The 23,506-nt window shown below is 37.6% G+C and overlaps 2 protein-coding genes across 3 annotated transcripts; both read right to left on the bottom strand.

Moving 5' to 3' along the window:
- Positions 1-1,609: 1,609 nt before the first annotated feature.
- On the bottom strand, positions 1,610-9,100 carry LOC117989655 (uncharacterized). Its single transcript, XM_034977047.2, has 4 exons — positions 8,679-9,100; positions 7,831-7,986; positions 5,028-5,208; positions 1,610-2,872 (listed from the first exon to the last, which is right to left on the bottom strand). Exons 1-4 carry the CDS (start codon positions 8,763-8,765, stop codon positions 2,724-2,726), a joined length of 573 nt encoding a protein of 190 aa, XP_034832938.1. The 5' UTR covers positions 8,766-9,100; the 3' UTR covers positions 1,610-2,723.
- LOC138403448 (uncharacterized) lies at positions 7,012-21,922 on the bottom strand. 2 transcript variants are annotated; one of them, XM_069504035.1, is made up of 7 exons: positions 21,433-21,922; positions 20,618-20,761; positions 20,105-20,303; positions 16,937-19,458; positions 15,201-15,356; positions 14,154-14,334; positions 12,574-12,765 (listed from the first exon to the last, which is right to left on the bottom strand). In XM_069504035.1, exons 1-4 carry the CDS (start codon positions 21,517-21,519, stop codon positions 19,313-19,315), a joined length of 576 nt encoding a protein of 191 aa, XP_069360136.1. In that variant the 5' UTR covers positions 21,520-21,922; the 3' UTR covers positions 12,574-12,765; positions 14,154-14,334; positions 15,201-15,356; positions 16,937-19,312. The 2 variants fall into 2 exon arrangements, with proteins under 2 accessions (XP_069360137.1, XP_069360136.1); XM_069504036.1 differs by lacking the exons at positions 12,574-12,765; positions 14,154-14,334; positions 15,201-15,356 and adding an exon at positions 7,012-7,194 and having other exon boundaries at positions 17,625-19,458.
- Between the last annotated feature and the right edge of the window lie 1,584 nt (positions 21,923-23,506).

Here is a 23,506-nt window from a genome sequence, read left to right as displayed (position 1 = left end):
GCGGTAGATAAAATCTTAAGTAACATCTATAATACATTGTCTCATGCTACCTGCGAAACGGTCCATCCCTACTGGACACAGCGTAGATAATCTTAAGTAACATCTATAATACATTGTCTCATGCTACCTGCGAAACGGTCCATCCCTACTGGACACAGCGTAGATAATCTTAAGTAACATCTATAATACATTGTCTCATGTTACCTGCGAAACGGTCCATCCCTACTGGACACAGCGTAGATAAAATCTTAAGTAACATCTATAATACCTTGTCTCATGCTACCTGCGAAACGGTCCATCTCTAAACAGGACACAGCGTAGATAATCTTAAGTAACATCTATAATAGGTACAGACATCCTTCACAATAATAGGATACTTCCTTATGTGCGTCCAGAATAGAGTCGCCACTCGCCACGCGTCACAGACTTGGATACACGGAGTTTATGTATTGTAGCTGGGCTGAAAGCTTTGATAGTCTAGTGGTTGGGACGTCCGCCTCCGAATCGGAGGTAGGGGGTTCGATCGCGGGAGTTATGAGCGTTTTATTTTAAACTAGCCCGCGACTTCGTCCGCGTAGTCTACACAAACAAACCCCTGTTTCACCCTAGGGATTGAATTTTCTTAGCGGATGTCTAAGTTATAATACTTAGCTATCTGGATCTGCATGCCAAATTTCAGCCCGATCCTTCCAGGAGTTTGAGCTGTGATAGATAATATGTCAGTCATTCAGTCAACTTTTCCTCTTAAAAAATACATAGCTTTTTGTATATGTATGTTCTCTAGTTCCCTACCGACTTACTAAATTTTTCTAATTTTTATTTAATGTTAATTATTTGCAAACGCGCTAATTCTGCCAGGTCTTCATTTTTTCCTGTACCTACTGCTAATTTATAAAGTTTTCACAAAATTCTAGGCTTGTACTTTGGTGATAGTTTAAGTGGTAGACAGATGTTTTGAGTATTTTTCTATTTTTCCAATATATTTTTTCATATTTAAGAAAATAATTTAATAAAGTAGGGTAGGTATAATAAAAATAAGTAGAACATCCAAAAATATATTTAGCATCTTAAAATTTAACAAAATATTATTATGTAGAATAGGTATTTATCTATATTTACTTACAATGCTCTTTTAGCTTAAGTAAGTACTTAACACATTGATTTATTAGTTAATTATTGTCTTAACATTTTGGCAAAGGCGATAATAGATATTTAATATTATGGCAATATATCACATAGGTATTTTACATAACGAATATATAATTAAAATTACTATTAATAAGTATTAAACTATTCTAGCGAGTAATGGTATAACAAAACTAATTCCTTATAATATACAAATTAAAATCTTGAATTAGTTAATTTGGTGACCAGCACCACTTTAAATGTACAAAAATATATCATAAACTGACTGACTGGCATAGTAATTATGTTATGATCATATTATCTACGTTCACGGGGGTCTACGTTTTCTCTAGTTGGGCTCCTACGTTGCGTTGTAGCAACGTAGAAGCCCAACTACGAAAGGATTTGAAGAAAAAAAACCAATGTTTTATTACAAACTAGCATATGCTCGCGACTTCGTCGATTCGTCGTCGTTCGATACTTTACCCCTTTAGGGGTTGAATTTTCAAAAATCCTTTCTTAGCGGATGTCTACGTCATATTAGCTATCTGCATGCCAACTTTCGGCCCGATCCAGTGCGTTGATAGATCAGTCAGTCAGTCAGTCAATCAGTCAGTTAGTCAGCTTTTCCTTTCATGTATACAGAAAACTGCAGTAGGGACCGCCGCCGCCGTTAGAAGTGAAAACTTATAACAATGAAATAACAGGGGTGTCTTTTGGATTTTCAAATTCATTGTAGGTAGGTACTTAGTATCAAAATTTATAAACGGTAAATAGGACTAATAATAAAATATACCTATAGGTAGGGAGGTAAAAATTATAGAACGAGTATAAGTAGGTACAATTATTATTCTTACAGCTACAGTACGACAAGGCTCTTTTGGCACTTCAATGACATTGACAGGGGGGCGTAGTTGTAGAACAAAGGCTGCCAGCAAATAAAATCTCCTCAATTTTACAGAAAATGTCAATGTTGAAAATCGAGTAAATTTTATCTAATTTTAACTGATTGAGAAATTGAAAAAGCTTCCCCTGTTTCCAAATCGAGAAAGAATAATAAGAACCATTTATAGGACTTGCAACTTATCTTGTTTACCAGCTCAAATGCTATATTTACCTTGTGCTAAATATAGCTATAAAATGCAGACACACATTTATGCTGTATCTATAATCAGGAATTGCTCTAATATTAACAAAAACAGTGAATTTCAGATATTTTACTTAGCAACACATTATAAGGGGACTTTTTTTTTTTTATTACAATAAAACTGAAAGCTAGCCTTATCTAATTAAGGGGACTTATAAGGGGACAGCAGCGTGACACTTCACAAGATGGCGGCGTTAGGTAGTTCCGATTATGACCACGCGCCAAAAGAGCCTTGTCGCACTGTCACCACTATATCTTACAAATCCAACAACTGACAATCGAAAAGAGTAATTTATTACCTATTTTGAATAAATCATTTGACTTTGACTTTGACCGTACAGATGAGTATTATACTTTTTCATGTCGGTAGGTACCTTCTCTAGGTAGGATCTTGAAATTTTTACCCATCTCGAGTTGTGTATAATAATGTCAAATAGCTATTTTGGTAATCTCATACAGTTACAGGGATCCCTTTCACGAAATCAATGTTGGCAGTACATTTCTCATCAGCAGCCCCATGGTTCACAAACTCAAACTGCGAGTTGTTCTTCAGTTTAATAAATTCACTTCTTACGAGAATTATGAGGTAACCTTGCAAAACTGAAACACAGAAAAATATAAGGTTATTAATCGGTCAAGTCGGACACGCACCCGTTGTGGTTCCGTACCATCCTACAAGAATAATACTTTGATTTTTCTGAAAATTCATGGCTGAAATTATAAAATTTTTATTATTTAGTTGTTATAGCGGCAATTGATTTACACATTCTGTGAAAAGTTCAACTATCTACCTATTACGGTTTACGAGATACAGCTCGCTGATAAACAGACGGACGGACGGGCGGACGGACGGACAGCGGAGGTCCCCTAAGTCACCATTCGGATGCATAAGCAATGGTATGGTCCAAAACGTTTAAGCCCACAATATTTAGGTGACCTTCCTGATGATGACGTAGTAGGTCTTTTAAGTGGAAGGTTCCGGCTGGGCTAATTTGGGAATTATTTTTTTATGGTTCCGTAGCCAAATGAAAAAAACGGAACCCTTATAGATTCGTCATGTCTGTCTGCCTGTCTGTCTATCCGTCCGTATGTCACAGCCACTTTTTTCCGAAACTATAAGAGCTATAGGTACTGTTGAAACTTGTAAATGTATGATAAAAAGTAGATGTATTCTGTGAACCGCATTTAGATTTTTACACAAAAATAGGAAAAAAACAATAAATTTTGGAGTTCCCATACTTAGAACTGAAACTCAAAAACTTTTTTCATAAAACCCATACGTGTGGGGTTCTATGGATAGGTCTTCAAAAATAATATTGAGGTTTCTAATATCATTTTTTTCTAAACTGAATAGTTTGCGCGAGAGACACTTCCAAAGTGGTAAAATGTGTGTTCCCCCCCTGTAACTTCTAAAATAAGAGAATGATACAACTAAAAAAAATATATGATGTACATTACTATGCAAACTTCCACTGAAAATTAGTTTAAATGAGATCTAGTGAGTAGTTTTTGATTTATCGTGCAAAATGTCGATAAAATACGATTGTAGTACGGAACCCTCAATGCGCGAGTCTGATTCGCACTGGGCGGGGTTTTTAAAATGGTTCATTAATATTGGTTAATAGGTAAGTACCTATACATACGGGTATCGCTATTTTCATCCTTAGATCGGTTACGCACACATCCGATCCGAGTCCGTAAAATACTTACGCATATAAAAAACCCGGACCGAACTCGGATGTTGCTTACGCACTCATCCGATTTCTGATCCAAATCTAATGAGTTTACTTGAGTGAAATTACACTCGTCTGTCAGAGCCTTATAACTCCTGAATTACTGAACGTAATTATATCACTTACTTCTATAAACCTAATGTGTAAACTGATGGCCTTCAGCCGAATATTGCATAAGAAAATATAAAAAGCTTTCTTTCAGGGGGGCTCTCATACGAAAGGGGGGACTTTAAAGTGGAGATTGAATACGCCTACATATTCTAAACTGAAACTTTTGTATAATTTCAATTATATCCTGTACTTGAACAAGAAACACTAAAATTAGGTAAGTATTATAAAAAAACGAAATAAGTTCACTTTTAATGGGTATCAGTATTTTTAACATAACTTCACAATAATGTTAATAGTTGGCGCTGTTAACATGATAAAACTATCGGGAATTATGGGATACCACGAGGTTCGGGCGACCCACTAGTGTAACAAAGTAAAGTTATCTCGAAAAACCGGCCAAGTGCGAGTCAGGCTCGCGCAATGAGGGTTCCGTACTACAGTCGTATTTTTCCGACATTTTGCACGATAATTCAAAAACTATGATGCATAAAATTAAATAAAAATCAGTTTTAGAATGTACAAGTGAAGACCTTTCATATGATACCCCACTTGATACAGTCACTCACTTCGAAAGTTGAAAATACTAATTATTAGTTCATGACCACAATTTAATTTTTTGTGTGTGATCTAACCCTAAATTCACGGTTTTCAGATTTTTCCCCAAATGTCAGCTATAAGATCTACCTACCTGCCAAATTTCATGATTCTAGGTCAACGGGAAGTACCCTGTAGGTTTCTTGACAGACAGACGGACAGACAGACAGGCAACAAAGTGATCCTATAAGGGTTCCGTTTTTCCTTTTGAGGTACGGAACCCTAAAAATCAAAGAGTTTTCCACGTGAACGATGTCGCGAGCATCATCTAGTAAGTACTTATATAAATGAGTTAGTAAATAAAGTGTGGTACTTACTTATCATTATAATAATCATAACCAGTGTTGGCACCATAAATGACCATATAAATATTAGCATGATAGGAGCCATGTATACGTAATACACATACATTGCTATGAAAAAACCAACAATAGCCACGTTCAGACATAAAACAACTATACTATATCTGTAGAATATCCTCATTTTCTTGTAGTCTTTCTGGAAAAGAAATAACAGTTTAATATAATAGATATTGCATATCATCATGATTAACCCGGCTCACTACAGTGAGGTGATTGTCTAACTCAGTGTCTAACAAAGTCAAAGTCAAGTCAAGTCAAATGATTTATATAAAATAGGTAATAAATTACTCGTATTGATGGTCTGGTATGGTATTAGATTTGTAAGATATAGTGGTGATAATTATTACGCAAACTTAAAACTAAAGCTACGAGGGTTCCAAACGCGCCCAGGTCTGAGGAATAGGAACACTGAACGATAGCCACAGCTCATCACAGGCTCATTTTTTAATCCGTTGAAGGTTTTCTACGAAAAAATATTTTAATATCACCCAGTGAAGCAGCAATGTAGAATCAACCAACCTCGGTGGCTATCATTCTGTGTTAGCCACTGAGTTAGCGAAGCACTGCACCTAGCAGAGCAGCAGGGTGATTCGCTAACTCAGTTTCTAACACTGAATGATAGCCACGGAGCACATTTTTTAATCCGTTGAAGGTTTTCTACGAAAAAATATTTTAATATCACCCAGTGAAGCAGCAATGTAGAACTAACCAACCTTCGTGGCTATTATTTAGTGTTAGATTCTGAGTTAGAGTAGAATCACCTAGCAGGTCAGGTAATTTAGAGGTTTGAAATTTATGTAGTCCACGCGGACGAAGTCGCGAACATAAGCTAGTAGGTATAAATACTATCTGTCCCGGCTTACTCACGTGTGTAGTCGACGTTAGCCCGACTAGTTTCGAACCCATCCGGGGTCCTTTTTCAAGGGAGTCCGTCCGCGCACGCGCCGCGGTTTTGACTACGGGCAGCGGCACGTGCGTCCCGCAGTCAAAAACGGGGCGCGTGCGCGGACGGACTCCCTTGAAAAAGGACCCCGGATGGGTCCGAAACTAGTCGGGCTAACGTCGACTACACACGTGAGTAAGCCGGGACAGATAGTATTTATAATGGAAATCACTCACGGTAGTTTAAACGCTAGTAGGTATAATATAATAGTACTAAATGACGTGCCCAAAATTGGGTTGGGAGGTAGATGAACTTAGTATCCAGTTTCGGGGCGTACAATGTGGATAATTCTGTTGTGCACTATCTCTAAACTAAACTAAGTTGACATGACGTCTAAACCTAGTGCTAGCTTGGATCTCGGGGAAGGACGTGGGCTACTTTTTACTCCAGAAAGTGAAGAGTTCATTTACTTATTCAGATACAAGTAGCCTTAGGTCTAGGACTGCAATCTTACCCGTAGGGCGATTGTCTAAAACCTGCATCAATCATTATTACAATCTCAATTGTTCTGATTGGCTGAATTTGTGCCATTCTTGTTGCAACAATGCATTGTAGCCAATAGTGAGCGAGCATTAACCAATCAGAGATGATTGCGATCGTGACATTGTAGCTGTCAAACAACCGCGGTAGGGCCACTGGTGGTAAGGTGATGACGCAGTCTAAGATCGAAGCGGGCTAACATGGAAGGGGCAGTTTTTTATTAAACACCCCTTTGGTTTCTACATGGCATCGTACCGGAACGCTAAATCGCTTGGCAGCACAGCTTTGTCGGTAGGCTGGTAACTAGCCACGGGCGAAGCCTCCCACCAGACCAGAAATTTAGAAATTATAAAATTCGAAACCCCTTCCGAGAATTGAACCCTGGACCTCCCACTAATAAGACAACAGCGCTTACCACTGCGCCAGGGAGGTCGTCAAAAGTTCCCGGGATTCTAAAAAAACCCAGCCGTTTAACCAATTTTATGAAATTTAAAACCGAGATATTCTGCATCCTGGAGACTGACATAGGTTACTAATTAATTCATCACGGAAAATCAAAGAGTTCTTACAGGATTATAGGCTTAATCCACACGGACGAAGACTCGGACGTCGTCTAGTCAGTTATAAAAAAAAAAAATTAATTAAAAAATCTAGATTATGCCCGCAACTTCATCCTAGTGGACTACACAAATTAAAAACCTCTATTCTACCCCCTTAGGGGGTAAATTAGAGGTTCTTTTCAAAAATCCTTTCTTAGCTGATGCCTACGTATAGCTACGTATAGCTATCTGAATGCCAAATTTCAGCCCGATCCGTCCAGTAGTTTGAGCTGTGCGTTGATGGATCAGTCAGTCAGTCAGTCCCCCTTTTCTTTTTATATATTTAGATGTATAAACTGGGTGTCTGGTCACTTCGACCGTCCGTTGTGCTAGATCCTTCTTTCCACGCACATGCAAACTGTGGAATCAACTCCCATCGACGGTATTCCCACTAGATTACAACATGGGGTTATTCAAGGGGCGGACCAACAAATTTCTGAAAGGCCGGCAACGCATTAGCGGTTCCTCTGGTGCTGCAAATGTTCATGGGCGGCGGTAATCACTAATCACTTATCAGCCCCGCAATTGTGTAAGAAAAACGTATTCATCGTTATCGTAATCCTGAACAAATTCTGCTCTTTGATTGGCTGTGAAAAAATATAAACAGCAAATCAACCAATCAAAGGGCAGAATTTTTTGACGATTGCGATAACGATGAATACGTTTTTCTTTTACAATCGGGGGGCAGGTGCCCGCCTACTCCTTTGCTGGCTATAACATAAAAATAAGAACTTACTTTATGCGCACTAATAATGAAAAGAACGTGAAATACTATGTCCAAGATCATGAAGACTATTATCAGTGTGGAGATCGCATCACCCGATGCTCGTATTCTACGGTAGTTGTTACATAATTTCATAATCATGACGGTTAAGAAGAACAAGCTGCTGATCTGTAAAAGAAAAAGTTATTGTCATCATTTCGGTTGGAAGCAAAGAAATTTTAAGTACTAACTGACTGAGTCAGCGGGGAGTGATCTCAACATAATAATTTATCTTCTTGTGCCTCTGCCCACATCGCTGATCGGTGCGTTACGACTTACGATAGAACTCACAATCTCAGCACATAGCATACTTATTTTGCATTGTCATCGTGGATTGAAATATTTATACCTACCATCTCAAACTGTCGCAATCTATACTTGGATGGGGTATGGCAGTTTTTATTATTCTGCTATTTACCCACAATTTGGCAAAATAAAGAATTTATTTATTTATTTATTAAACCCATACCCCTACTTAGGACAGGGCTTAGTTACCCAAAGCGACTTTTAATAGAGAAGCTTTTCGCATGATGACCTCCAAACTTCGTTTCGAAGAACGCACACGATGATGATGATGATACCCCTACTGGTTTCTACGCAGCATCGACTAGACTGCTAGGTATATCGCTTGGCGGTACGGCTTTTCACGCTATTTTAGAATTGAGGTAATTTAGAAACTATACTTACCTAAATTCCTAAATTGATCCAGTCGAGAATCGAACCCAGGACCTCCCACATAAAAGACCAAGCGCTCATCATTGTAGCAGGGAAGTAGTCAAGTCCAAGGTAGGGTGTTTTTCGATGTAAATGAGGTCACTCACCTGTTTTAAGTATGCCCAAGCAAGCAAACCATGTCGAAGAGGAAAACAGAAACAGCACCGCAGCAAAACTGGCAATTCACATCTCATTTTGTTTGTTTATTTAGATTTTCTATTAAAACCAGTATTAAAATAACCGCTTTTATAAAAAAAATATTACAAAACAGCTAATTTTTAAAGCTATTAAAACATTTTGCGTTCAATTTAATAGCGGACGAAATTCAGGCTTACAAATTATTATTGTTAAAAGTTTTCAAATCTGTGTATTTTTAATTTATTTCGATTTCGAAGCTAATTTTTTTAATGTACTGTTACTTTCCACATAACTTGTTAGAATTTATTCGAATTCTATTGTTGTTTTGTAGAACTTGTCGTTGACACGTTCGGTACCCGACTGTTGTAGCAGAAGTCTCTGTGTGATAGGTATATGTTTCTAAACTGTCTGTTATCATCTGGTTTCCTGTGGCAGATTATCAGAATGTGGGATGGGATGCCTGATCTGCAAACAATTCAACAAAACAAATTTATTGTGACCTTCGGGCGTAATATAAACTAACTTATGCCCGCGACTTCGTCCGCGTGGACTACTCAAATTTCGAACCTCGATTTTACCCCCTTAGGGGTTGAATTTTCGAAAATCCTTTCCTAGTAGATGTGTACGGCATAGCTATCTGCATGCCAAATTTCAGCCCGATCCATCTAATACTTTGAGCTGTGCGTTGATAGATCAGTCAGTCAGTCAGTCACCTTTTCATCCATAATAATTTTATTTTTTTAGATTAGCTGATGTCCGCGACTTCGTTCGCGTAGATTTAGGTTTTTACAAATCTCGTGGGAACTTTTTGATTTTCTATGATAAAAAGTGACCTATATGTCACTCTCCAGGTCTTTAACTATATACCTACCCATGCGAAAACGTCGATCCGTTGCTCCGTTGCGACGTGCTTGAAGGACAAACCAACAAACCAATAAACCAACAAACCAACTAACAAACACACTTTCGCATTTATAATATGGGTAGGGCTAGGGATAAACAACATTATAACCTTTCTGCACTCTTGTGCATCGCTAATAATTTCTTATCAAATTAAAGTGCACCATATACGTCATCTTAACTAACAATAATAATTTATCTGAGGTCAGAGTGAACCAGAGTGAGGGAACACTCAGTTTGACCCTCAATCGACGATATGTCAAATATTAGACTATGGTGACGTAAAATCAAAGAAAAATAGGGCTACCTTAGGGCTACCTCTGCGTCAAAACATGTACAATACGAGGAAGAAAGTAATGTACTTACATCGACCTTTAGAGGGAGATAGCAGATTTGTAGAGCATTGCCTCTGTATGTCGTTGAGACCGACAAAACGTCATAATGTATGAGTAACGGAGACAACGCTCTACAAAGCCGAAATGTCATTGTAAAGGCCGATGTACATTACTTTCTGCCGCGTACTGTACTAACATTTTACGCCTGCCAGTGACGTCGAAGCCTCGACATTTTGTCAGAAGTTACCTAACGTGAACTATGCCGAGGTGATGTAGATGCAGTGATAGCCTGCCTGGTGATTAAATACGTCAGCCTTCTATTCGAGAGGTCGGGTATTCAATCCTAGGCACGCACTTTCAATTTTTCAGAGTTATGTGCGTTTTAAGCAATTAAGTATCACTTGCAGGAAACTTTGGAGGAAACCTGCATGCCTGAGAGTTCTTCATAATCTTGTCAGAGGTGTTGACTGCCAATCCGCACCTTGTACCTTAATAATACAGTCTTCCCGATCGAATTTCGGCCACGGAGGGCGTAGGTAATATTATTATCAACGCACAGTTCACTATAGAACAAAATTTTGCACGTAGGTTCTCTCTACAACTTAGGCGCCCCCTATGAAAGGATTCAAAGGAAAAGGCCAGTGTTTTTATAAAAATTCCGACGAATTGAGAACCTCCTCCTTTTTTGAAGTCGGTTGAAAATAGCAACCTACTATAACACCATAATAAAGGGTGTAACCAGAACGCTAGCAAAAACGAAGACAGGTACATCATCAGTACTGATGATTACTGATTTATGATACTAAAAATTTTTTTTCGACATTTTGCACGATAATTCAAAAACTATGATGCATAAAAATAAATAAAAATCTGTTTTAGAATGTACAGGTGAAGACCTTTCATATGATACCCCACTTGATATAGTCACTCACTTCGAAAGTTGAAAACACTAATTATTAGTTCATGACCACAATTTAATTTTTTTTGTGTGATCTAACCCTAAATTCTCAATTCAATAAGACCCACCTTCCTGCCAAATTTCATGATTCTAGGTCAGCAGGAAGTACCCTGTAGGTTTCTTGACAGACAGACGGACAGACAGACAGAGAGACAGAAAGACAGACAGACAGACAGACAACAAAGTGATCCTATAAGGGTTCCGTTTTTCCTTTTGAGGTACGGAACCCTAAAAAGTGAATAAGTAAATATTTTTTTAAAATCCTTTATTTTGTAGTTCACAATATATTGCAAATAAAAGATCTGACTTATTTTATACAGTTACAGGTGCTTCTTTCACGACGAGATGTCGGTTACTCTAGATCTCCTACGGATAACGGATCTCCTCATTTCTGATTTGATCACGTAGAGAAACTCCAAGCATAGCTCTCTCCATCGCCCGCTGAGTAACTCTGAGCTTTCTTTCGAGGCCCATAGTTAGCTTAGACTTAAGAGAGAGTTAAAACGAACAGAACTATATGTCTCACATAAATTTCTCTCGTTTTAACTCAATCTTAAGGCTGAGCAAAGTCAAAGTGCGCTCTATAGATCTATTAGTTACCTAATAGTTTTGCAACATTTAAGTAATTAATATGTTCGTTTATTAGTCAGTCATTTTCTTAACATTTTGGCAAAGGCTAATTCGTAGGGCAAATGCATATACTTAATATAAAAATACATCACATTACGTACCTTAGGCATAATAAATGAACACAGAAACAATTATTTTTTCAGTTTTTTTTTGCAAATAAACGTATACAAATTCCTCAAAATATACAAATTAAAATCTTAAATTAATTTGATTTCCAGCATCATTTTAAATGTACATACATTTCTTAATATACATAAACTGACTAACTGACATACATTATGAACGTAACTACAGTTCACTAGAAACATATACCACAACCCTATCTACGACGTAGACCCATACTACAATAGAAGGATTTGAAGAAAAAAAAGCCAGTTTTTTATAAAAAAAATCAAATCAATCAAAATAGTATAAGAGCGCTATTTGTATAGAATTTCCTGCGCACAGTGAAAAACTATAAAAGCGCTATGTGAGAATTTCCTGCGCTATTATGTAATAGCGCCAGCTATTTTGGTAATTTTATGCAGTTACGGGGATCCCTTTCACGAAATTAAGGTTGGCAGTAGATTTCTCATCAGCCGCATGGTTCACGAACTCAAACTGCGAGTTGTTTTTCAGTTTAATAAATTCACTTCTTACGAGAATTATGAGGTAGCCTTGGAAAACTGAAACAGAAAAATATAAGGTTGAAATTGAGGGTATCAAAAAAAATCCAAATAATTTGTTCAAAATAGGTCATAAATTACTCTTTTTGATAATCGGTTGTTGTATTTGTAAGATATAGTGGTGATAATTATTACGCGAACTTAAAACTAAAGCTACGAGGGTTCCAAAGTCAAACGCGCCCAGGTTTGAGAAGAGCCCAAAACAAACTCAGCCTATCTTAGTATATACTCAAAACAACCCACAATGTTTTGGTGACTTCCCTGGCGTAATGGTCTTTTAAGTTGGAGGTCCAGACTGGTTTGGGAATCAATATAATTTTTAAAGAATTTCCTGCGCTCAGTGAAATACTTACTATAAAAGCGCTATGTGAGAATTTCCTGCGCTATTATATTATGTAATAGCGCCAGCTGTTTTGGTAATTTTATACAGTTACGGGGATCACTTTCACGAAATCAAGATTGGCAGTACATTTCTCATCAGCCGCATGGTTCACGAACTCAAACTGTGAGTTGTTCTTCAGTTTAGTAAATTCACTTCTTACGAGAATTATGAGGTAGCCTTGGAAAACTGAAACAGAAAAATATACGGTTAAAATTGATGTAGGCAACCCGTAACCTGATCTACTTAACATTTACGTCGTTAATAATATTTAACTTCAACTATAATAGATGTCATGAAACAGAAAAATCTAAAATTGATGAAATTAGCTTGTCTCCTTTACTAATTCTACAGGTCATCATCATCAACTTATAGACGTCCACAGCTTGACATAGGTCTCTTTTAGGGACTTCCACACGCCACGGAAATGCGCCGCCTGAATCCAGTGACACTCGTTTGATATCGTCTGTCTACCTAGTCACTAGTGGGGGTCTTCCAACGCTACGCTTTGTGGTACGAGGTCGTCATTCTAGATTTAGAACGTTGGAACCCCAACGTCTATCGAACTTTCGAGCTATGTGCCCTGCCTTCATACTTTGTGATACTTCAGCTTTTGCAACCCCTTGACCAATATTTGTACAATACAAGGCATAGAGCATTATGCTGAGCTGAAACGTTTTTTCGGGTTGTATAGCCACACATGACACAGCTTATGTCGGCGCTTCTTCTGCTTATCTTTTAATAAGTATGTTCTGACATTTTATTGATTGCATGCTGTATAAGACTAATAATTTCACTATTTGATAATCTTATATATAAAAAATGAATCACTAAATGTCAAGTCTCGAGAACAGCTGAACCGATTTCGGTAATTCTTTTTTTATAATATTCCTTGAAGTAGGTACGAGGATGGTTCTTACGGAGAGAAAAATTTAAAAAATTTGAATCGACTGTTATGCGGAACGAAGTTCGCCAGGGCAGCTAGTGTTTAATAACTTAATTTTTGATCTCTCTCTTAAAATGATTATTTATTTATTTGTTTGAGGCATTTTGGCTTTAATGCTCAAGTGGAGGTGTAGTTCTGTTCGTCATTATTTTCAACGGTGTCTAACCACACAGCTAGACTCCGGTGAAATAATGTTTAATACAGCTACAGAGGAAGCGCAGGGATGACCAACCCCTAGGTACATAAAGTGACGTGTGGCACGTAGACAGTAGTCTACTACTAAAATAAACGTAGGTAGATCTTATATAGCTGACATTCGGGGAACACAAAAAAATTTAAATTGTGGTCATGAACTAATAATTAGTATTTTCAATTTTGGAAGTAAGATAACTATATCAAGTGGGGTATCATATGAAAGGTCTTCACCTGTGCATTCTAAAACAGATTTTTATTTATTTTTATGTATCATACTTTTTGAATTATCCTGCAAAATGTTGAAAAAATACGACTGTAGTACGGAACCCTCATTGCCCGAGCCTGACTCGCACTTGGCCGGTTTATTTCTTTCTTTCCTTACTGTTATATTATCATATTCTGTGCCCGAAGCTAGTAAATAAGGATTGATACTTACATATCATTATAACACTCATTATCAGCCCTGACACCAAAATTGATCTTAAATATATTAGTATTATAGGAGCCAAATAAATATAGTATGCCCACATTGCTACGTAAAAACCAACTATGACCACGTTCAGACACAAAGCGACTATACTATATCTGTAGAATAACCTCATTTTCTTGTAGTCTTTCTGGAAAAGAAATACGAAATTGAAATTAATATTATTACCGAACTATTTTAGCGTTTAAACTATCGTGAGTGATTTCCATTATATATAAAACTAGCTGATGCCCGCGACTTCGTCCGCGTGGAATTAGATTTTTTAAAAATCCCGTGGGAAATCTTTGATTTTCCGGGATAAAAAGTTGCCTATACACTTCACATGCAAAAAACCACGTGAATCAGTTGCTCCGTTGCGACGTGATTGAAGGACAAACCAACAAACCAATAAATCGACAAACCAACAAACAAACACTTTCGCATTTATAATATGGGTACTTATATATTTATATTTATAATATGGGACATGGTACACGAAACAAACATAAACTACAATTAACTAAAGCTAGGACTAATGGTGGGGTGAAAACTATACAGTTTGAGGGAGTGCTACTATATTATAATGACTTGCCGAAAGACATATTTCACGAAAAATCTTTTCCAAAATTTAAAGAAAAATAAAAAAAAATGTCAAACACTATAGTTTTAAAATATATATAGGTTTTGTTATTGTATAAATTCGCCGTATATAATGTTGTTTTCTTTTATAATTTATGTTTAAAATTGTTCTCATGTAAGTGAACTTTTGTTCTTTTTTGAGAAAATAAAGTCTTTACCTAACCTATATATAAAATCTGTCCCGGCTTTACTCGACGTTACGTGTTTAGTCGACGTTAGCCCGACCAGTTTCGAACCCATCCGGTGACTCCCTTGAAAAAGGACCCCTTTTTGTAGGCTTTATAGTTTCTGAGATTTCGTGATTAGTTAGTCAGTCAGTCAGTGAGTGAGTGGTATTTCGCTTTTATATATTTAGAAGATATAGATATAGGTACTTACTGTATGTGCACTTATAATAAAAAGGATGTTGAACACAATGTCTGAGATAGTAAACACTATTATTAGTGAAGAGATCAATTCACCCGACGCTCGTATTCTCCGGTAATTGTGACAAACTCTTAAAATCATGATCGTTAAGATGATTAAGCTAAGGATCTGTAAAAGAAATAGTTATTCGTCAGCATAACATAACCCTTCCGGCGTCCGTGTTTCCCTCCACAGTCCACTCGTACCTATAGTCCGTGACAGGTCGTGATGGCAATCGGGGTATGGGGGGGGGGGGGGGATACCCTGCAATTCCCTGCCCGATTGCTATTTCAACCTGTCGCGTACTACAGGTACGAGTATAACCTAAATAGTGAATAGACATCTTCTAGGCAAGCGCGCTCCAACCTAGACATCATCTTTGCTTTTTATTGAACACTAGATGATGCCCACGACTTCGTCCGCGTAGATTTAGGTTTTTTAAACCCCGCGGGGATTCTTTAATTTTCCGGAATAAAAAGTAGCCTATGTCCGTCACCGGGATATAAGCTAACTCAATACCTTTCATGAAAATCGGTTCAACAGTTGGGTCATGAAAAGCTAGCAGACAGACACTTTCGCCTTTATAATATTAGTATGAATGGATGTTTGTCGTCAAGGTTAAACGCAAGCATACCTACTTGCAATAAAAAAATATTGCTGGAAGTAATTTACAATGGAATAGAGTTGCTTTTGATTCGTCAAAAGAATATAGGTACCCCTAGATCGGAATGACTTTTCTCACTAGAAAAACCGGCCAAGTGCGAGTCAGGCTCGCGCAATGAGGGTTCCGTACTACAGTCGTATTTTTTCGACATTTTGCACGATAATTCAAAAACTATGATGCATAAAAATAAATAAAAATCTGTTTTAGAATGTACAGGTGAAGACCTTTCATATGATACCCCACTTAATATAGTTATCTCACTTCGAAAGTTGAAAATACTTATTATTAGTAATTTATGACCACAATTTAATTTTTTTTCTAACCTCAAATTCACGGTTTTCAGATTTTTCCCCAAATGTCAGCTATAAGATCTAACTACCTACCTATCAAATTTTATGTATCTAGGTCAACGGGAAGTACCCTGTAGGTTTCTTGACTGTCAGACGGACAGACAGACAGACAGACAACAAAGTGATCCTATAAGGGTTCCGTTTTTCCTTTTGAGGTACGGAACAATAAAAATCAATAAAAGCGAAAGATAATGCCATAATGTGGCTAATTCTTTTGTACGCAATCTCTAAACAGACAGGTCTAAATAATATATTGCTATCCCTTTCATCATCATGATCAACCCATCGCCGCCGGCTCACTACAGAGCACGAGTCTCACCTCAGAGTGAGAAGGGTCTTCTACGCAGGTCAAGTGCGGATTGGAAGACTTCACACACCTTTGAGAACATTATGGAGAACTCTCAGGTGTGCAGGTTTCCTCACAATGTTTTCCTTCACCGTTGAAGCAAGTGATATTTAATTACTTAAAAATGCACATATAGGTACCTAACTCCGAAAAGTTAGAGGTGCGTGCGCGGGATCGAACCCCAGACCTCCGATTAGGAGACGGACGTCCTAACTATAATGCTATCACAGCTTACATTTAGAATTTATGAATTCTTAAATTGACCCAGTCGGGAACCGAACCCAGGACCTCCCACCCAGGTAGTCAAGTTCAAGGTAAGGTATTTTTAGATGTACGTAAGGTCACTCACCTGTTTTAAGTACGCCCATACAAGCAAACCATGTCGAAGAGGAAAACAGAAACAGCACCGCAGCAGAAATGGCATTTCACATCTCATTTTGTTTGTTTATTTAGATTTTCTATTAAAACCAATATTTAAATAACCGCTTTTATTAATAAGTTAATTTACAAAACACTACCAAGTTTTTTAAAAGCTATGCTAATTTAAATAGCGGACGAAGTTCAGGCGTAGAATTATGTAAAGTTTTTAGATTTGTGTCTATATAATTTTTATTTATTTTACTTTCTTATATTCCCAAGCTTATTTAATAACTAACAATTTATTGTTATTTTCTACGCACTTGTTAGAATTTATTCAAGCTCGATTTGATATGTTAGGCTACTATTCCTTAACAAGTTCGGAACCCCGACTGATGTAGGAGATATTTAAGGCTACTTTTCCTTAACACGTTCGGAACTCGACTGATGTAGGAGAAATCACACTGTGGTGTTATGTAGGTAGGTATATGTTTATAAACGGTATATTATCATTTTTGGTTTCCTTTGGCAGATTGGAATATGGGATCCCTGTTCCGCGAAAATTCCAACAAACAAGTTTATTCTTATAGACCTTTGCGGGATTTTATATCGCAAATACATATTTTACCACTAGCTTATGCTCGCGACTTTGTCCCCTTTCAAACACACAAATTTCAAACCCCTATTTCACCCCCTTAGGGGTTGAATTTTCAAAAATCCTTAGCGAATGCTTACGTCATAATAGCTATCTGCATTCCAAATTTCAGCGCGATCCGTCCAGTAGTTTGAGCTGTGCGTTGATAGATTAGTCTGTCCGTCAGTCAGTCACCTTTTAATATATTCAGATTCCACATTTCTGTGTAAAAAAAACACATTAAAATCGAGCCAGATAGAATAGCAAACTTTTCGAACCTGGCGATTTCTATACCTCCTATGCATAAATTATAAATTTATTTATTCAAATCCAGCATTGTAAAAGTGTATTAAATTAAAATTACCTGTTTTTTTTTTGTAAATTTTTGATGTTACACTATAACTAAGCCTACCAGTGATTTTATTACTTTCATGCCAATTTATTTACAGAACACGTCTTCCCCTATTAAAAAAGCTATTTTGCAAGGTTAAATAATTACTACAATATATTCAAAATGTAAGTATAAATAAACACAGATTTTAAAAAAATAGGTACAGGACTACTTCTCTTAAAAATACATTTTCAGGTTCATAGTATTTTCTTTAATAGGGGAGCGAGGGGCTTGTTGTAACGGGGCCAGGGGTAAGTAGTAACAGGCTCTTTTCACTAGGATCTTAAACGCTATTAACGTATTTCTAAGCAGCAATGTAGCGGAACATTGCTGCCTAGCTTGGAATGTAATGTCATATATGCTTACAGAGATTGTATGGGGACCAGTAGTGCCGCGATAGGACTGTGACAGCTGGTGACAGCACGGTTGCGGCAGTGCTGCTGCGTGCAGCGTGGTTCTGAATCATACCTTTAACCTATAAACCGCGCCGCATCATGTTGCCATAGCCGGTGTTCCGCCTCTCTGGTATATAGTGTGTTATCTATATGGTTCCGCCGGCCAGCGCAGTGAGCGGAAGTGTGCACGCGGTTCATTTCTGCCAGGTAATATACAATTGTACTGTCGTAACTTTCCCCAAGCACGAGGTAAGTTGTAACACCGCACTTCTTCTAGAAAATAATTGATCGTAAAATAATAACCAATAGTTATGGTATTAATTTTACTTGATTTGGTAGTGGAAGAGTTACAGTATCCATCCATCTTTATTTAGTAGAAATTTAATCAATAGATCTCAAGATATATTAGTTTTAATGAGAACTGTTACAACAAGCCCCTCGCTCCCCTACATTAAACAAACATACATACATTAAAAAAAATTACATTACCAGAATCTACAATAATATAATCTTTCATTTAGTATCTGCTTTAAACAGATTTTAATATACATATAAATCTATGCTATCTAACCATTTTATCATTTTATTTATTTCATTTACTTGCATCCATCAATGATATCTACAAAGTAATGAACAGAAACATGTACCTAAGGCTCCGTTAGGTAACTTACTTATAATCAAATCGAAAACCGCTATTTCTATAGAATCTTTTCGCGCTATCATTCTACTGTATAGTCCGCGCCAATTAAATAGTCGTTCGTGAAGTAAACCGCAATGCGAGTCGCAATAGCATTTTTAGACGTCTTTGGAGCGCGTGCGACGCGAGGGCTTGCCATCAGCATTAGTATGAGTGCTATATCCGTACGCAGTACATGAGCGCATGGAACAATACCTGCGCGAACTCGCAACTGCCTGGAACTATTTAATACAGCTATTTTGGTAGTCTTATTATACAGTTACAGGACTATCTTTCACGCAATCAAGGTTGGCAATACATTTCTCATCAGCCGCATGGTTCACGAATTCAATCTTGGACTTGTTCTTCAGTTTAATAAATTCGCTTCTCACGAGAATTATGAGGTAGACTTGGAAAACTGAAACAGAAAAAAGTAAAAGTTGATGGTGTTATCTCACAACAATTACCCGACTGCACTAGAGGAAGGGTAAGGTTTTTAGGGTGTACGTATGGGCTTTTTTTATTCCCTTACAAGTTAGCTCTTGACTGTGATCTCATCTAGTCGCCCTACCGACAAAGCCGTGCCGCCAAGCGATTTAACGTTCCGGTACGATGCCGTGTAGAAATAGAAACTAAAGGGGCATTGGTTTAATAAGAACTGCCATACCCCTTCCAGGTTAATCCTTTTCCATCTTAGGCTGCATCATCCTTTACCACCAGGTGAGATTGCAGTCAATGGCAAACTTGTAACTGAAAAAAATTTAATGCAATCAATCAATAGTAGTTGGCAAACGGGAAAGGGGTATGGCAGTTTTATTAGACCACCTTGTCGGCTTCTACACGGCATCGTACCGCAACGCTGAATCACTTAGCAGCACGGCTTTGCCGGTAGGGCTAGGCAGGGACGTAGCCTTCTTTCCACCTGCCCAAAACAGAGTCAATTTTAGAAATTAAAAAATTTCAAATTGTCCCTACCGGAAATGGAATCCCGGACCTCACCCCCCACTGTGCCCAGGAAAGTCGTCAATGTAATCAAAACTAGTACATTTCACTTGTTTACTTACATAAGGATACAATACCCATAATCAGTGATGAAACTATAATCGGCCCTAGCCCCAAATATAATATTAAAATATAAAGTTCAGGAGGCGCGGAGTATAAAAAAAACGCACAATATCCTATTAACACACCAATCAATACCACGATCGGGCATAAACAAAATATACTATATCTGTAGAATATCCTTATTTTCTTGTAGTCTTTCTGGAAAAGAAATATTTCATATTGTAAAGTTATGTAGATAAATTATACACATCATAATGTCATATTTTTTTTAAATATTTTTTCTACTAGCTGATGCCCGCGACTTCGTCCGCCTGGATTTACGTTTTTCAAAATCCCGCGGGAAATCTATTTCCATTCCAAGTTTCATCCAAATCCGTTCAGCCGTTTTTGCGTAATTGAGTAACAAACATACATGAGTACGCGTTCATGCATACATACAGACAGCGCAAAGCGACTTTATTTTATTTAGAGTTATGAGTATTTATGTAGAGATTAGGTATAGAAATACTTACTCTATACGCACTTATAATGAAAAAGATGAGAAACACGATGTCTATGACGGTGAAGAGTAGTATCCCAAAAACCAACATTTCATTACTCGGATATGGTCCCGTCATTTTTGTAACAAGGACAATAAGGAAGCATAAATTGAAGACCTGTAAAAGAAAGTTATTCGTTATCAGTACGGACTAAGGCCGGACATCCATTGGCTCCTTTTGGCTCCTTTTGCCTCCGCTGTCCGTCCGTCCGTCTGTCTGTCAGTGGGCTGTATCTCGTGAACAGTAATATTATGTAGGTAGAGAATTGAAATTTTCACAGAATGTGTATTTCTATTGCTGGTATATCAACCAATAATAATAATTATTTCAAAATGTGAGTTTTTCTTGTAATTAATTTAAAAAATATTTTATGTGTAGGTATGCACTGCCATCCACCGTAGCTTTAGAAAATTCCTATGCTCTTGTAGCCTGCAGGTTCGACCTAACAATCGAGCAGCAGCGGGGCCTTCTGCGTTTAACCTAGATCAAGATGGGGGTATGGGCTTCGAGGTAATGGCCACTATGGCCGCCTTGCACGGGTGTGGCGCGGGGAAGGCCGCTTCCCTGTTAACGTTCTTTAAAATTCGAGAAAAGACTCGCCATGTTTTCTCCATGTGTCCATTGTCAAGTCAAAAGCACGGTTAACCGCACTAACTCGTACTTTTGACATGACAGTTGACTCAAAGAGCAAATAGGTAATATGGCGAATTCCTCATTCTCTCAAATTTTACGCATTATATATCTACCTATATTTTTTTAATTAGTTGTGGGTACCTGAGATCACTTACCAGTTTTAAGTATGCCCAAGCAAGTAGGCCAGGTCTAAGGGGCAAACAGCAACAACACCGACGTACAACTGGTAGTTCACATCGCATTTTTGCTTTTTTTATTAAATTGATTATTCCCAATTTTTGTTCAAAAAATCGACATAAGCGACTTCGCTACAGAGTAAAAACAAATTTTTGTTTCTACACGTAGTCGTATGTTGAAGTCGAACGAACCTCACCTCACACGTCGATTTCTACTTTATTTTGTCTTCCAAAAAAGTGGTGGTTTTCTATTTGGTCCGTTTGTTTTATTTATTAAAAGTTAATTATTAGCGATACAAAATTTTACAGATTTAGGTTTTAAGTAGTTTAAAGTTTTTCCACAAAAAACCAATTTAGAATATAAGTATTATTGTTAGTTTATTTTGCAAAAAAATATATATCTTTGCAATATAATTCTTTTCTCACTTTAGATTGAAAAAATCAATTTTTTTTTGTTAAATATCTTTATATTTACAACTTGTGGTAGTTTGAATATATTCAAATTCAAATTAGAACTGTTATTATGTATGCAACACGTCGTTTAAATACATCTGAGATATCAAAATAGGCAGACTGCACTCAGTGACAATATAATATTTATATTAAAAGTTTAATTACTTAATTAATGTTTATATAAATGGACTGTTATCATGTTTCCTGTGGCAATTATTCGAATGCATTTGTCGCAAAAAACCCTACAAGAGAAATTTATGGCCCCATTTACGGGAAATTAACATGCAATCATGATCAACTCATCGCCGGCTCACTACAGAGCACGGGTCTCCGCTCAGAGTGAGAAGGGTTTTGGTCATAGTCTACCACGCTGGCCATGTGCGGATTGGTAGACTTCACACACCTTTGAGAACATTATGGAGAACTCTCAGGCATGCAGGTTTCCTCACGATGTTTTCCTTCACCGTTAAAGCAAGTGATATTTAATTAATTAAAACGCACATAACGCCGAAAAGTTAGAGGTGCGTGCCCGGGATCGAACCCCCGACCTCCGATAAGAAGGTGGACGTCCTAACCACTAGGCTATCACAGCTTACACGCAATAGGTAGGTATAATGCGGAACAGGTTGAGATGACACTTGCACAGCCCCCGCGCCAACCCGGTGCGGGCGAGCGCTCGTGACGTGCGGGTGTGCGAGGCGTCCCCACGCCTCATACCCCGATTGCCATCTCAAGAAGCCTTTAAGGGCCTCAAAAGCTCAACCGGTATAGGAGTGGACTGAAAACCGAAAGGTCGACGGTTCAAACCCCGCCCGTTGCACTATTGTCGTACCTACTCCTAGCACAAGCCTGACGCTTAATTGGAGATAGGAAAGGGGAATATTAGTCATTTAACATGGCTAATATTCTTTATAAAAAAAAAAAAACCTGTTGCGTACTATACTATAGGTATTGTTGGGAAAAGCCACGGACGAGAGTTTTCTCCTCCGTGGGAAAACCAGTAGGTACTATTTCCAACTCGTGTGTGAACTGTAATCACTAATCATTGTGCGATGTCAGGATCGTTCGACAATTTTACATTCTGCATGTAATCATCCGCAAGCACAAAGCAATTTCATTAGTATAGCTTGATTAGTTCTACGTGACATTGGCGAAGTGCATTGTGCTCGGTGTGGCACTACTGAAAGCCACAAAGAAGAAGAAGAAGAATAGCTTGATTAGTTGAGTAAGAAATTAGCGAAGTTTAGCTATATTTTCGTTCACTGTGTAAAATTAAACACTATAAGGTTACGCTATAGGTTTGCGGTGTTATATAATAACGTTATATAAGCTAGAAGTAGAAGCTATATTTTATATTTTTTATATTGCTTTACCTACACTTCAAGGAAATTTCTAAATAATTTTAAATACATATCAAAAGTTGTGGAGCGGCAGGATTCGAACCCGCGTATCCTGGAATCGCGCCCGATCGCTGGGTTCATGGGATCGGGATTTTTGATGTATATTATTAAATTATTTAGAAGTAGAGCTTTTCGATAATACAACTTGTTAGTAGTAAGTACCATCAGGCAAATAGGTAATACAGTAAGCGGCCGAAAGT

This window comes from Maniola hyperantus, chromosome 16 (assembly GCF_902806685.2).
Source record: "Maniola hyperantus chromosome 16, iAphHyp1.2, whole genome shotgun sequence".
Lineage (NCBI taxonomy): Eukaryota > Metazoa > Arthropoda > Insecta > Lepidoptera > Nymphalidae > Maniola > Maniola hyperantus.
Note: the sequence above shows the minus strand (reverse complement) of the source record. Positions and strands in the feature narration are given on the sequence as shown.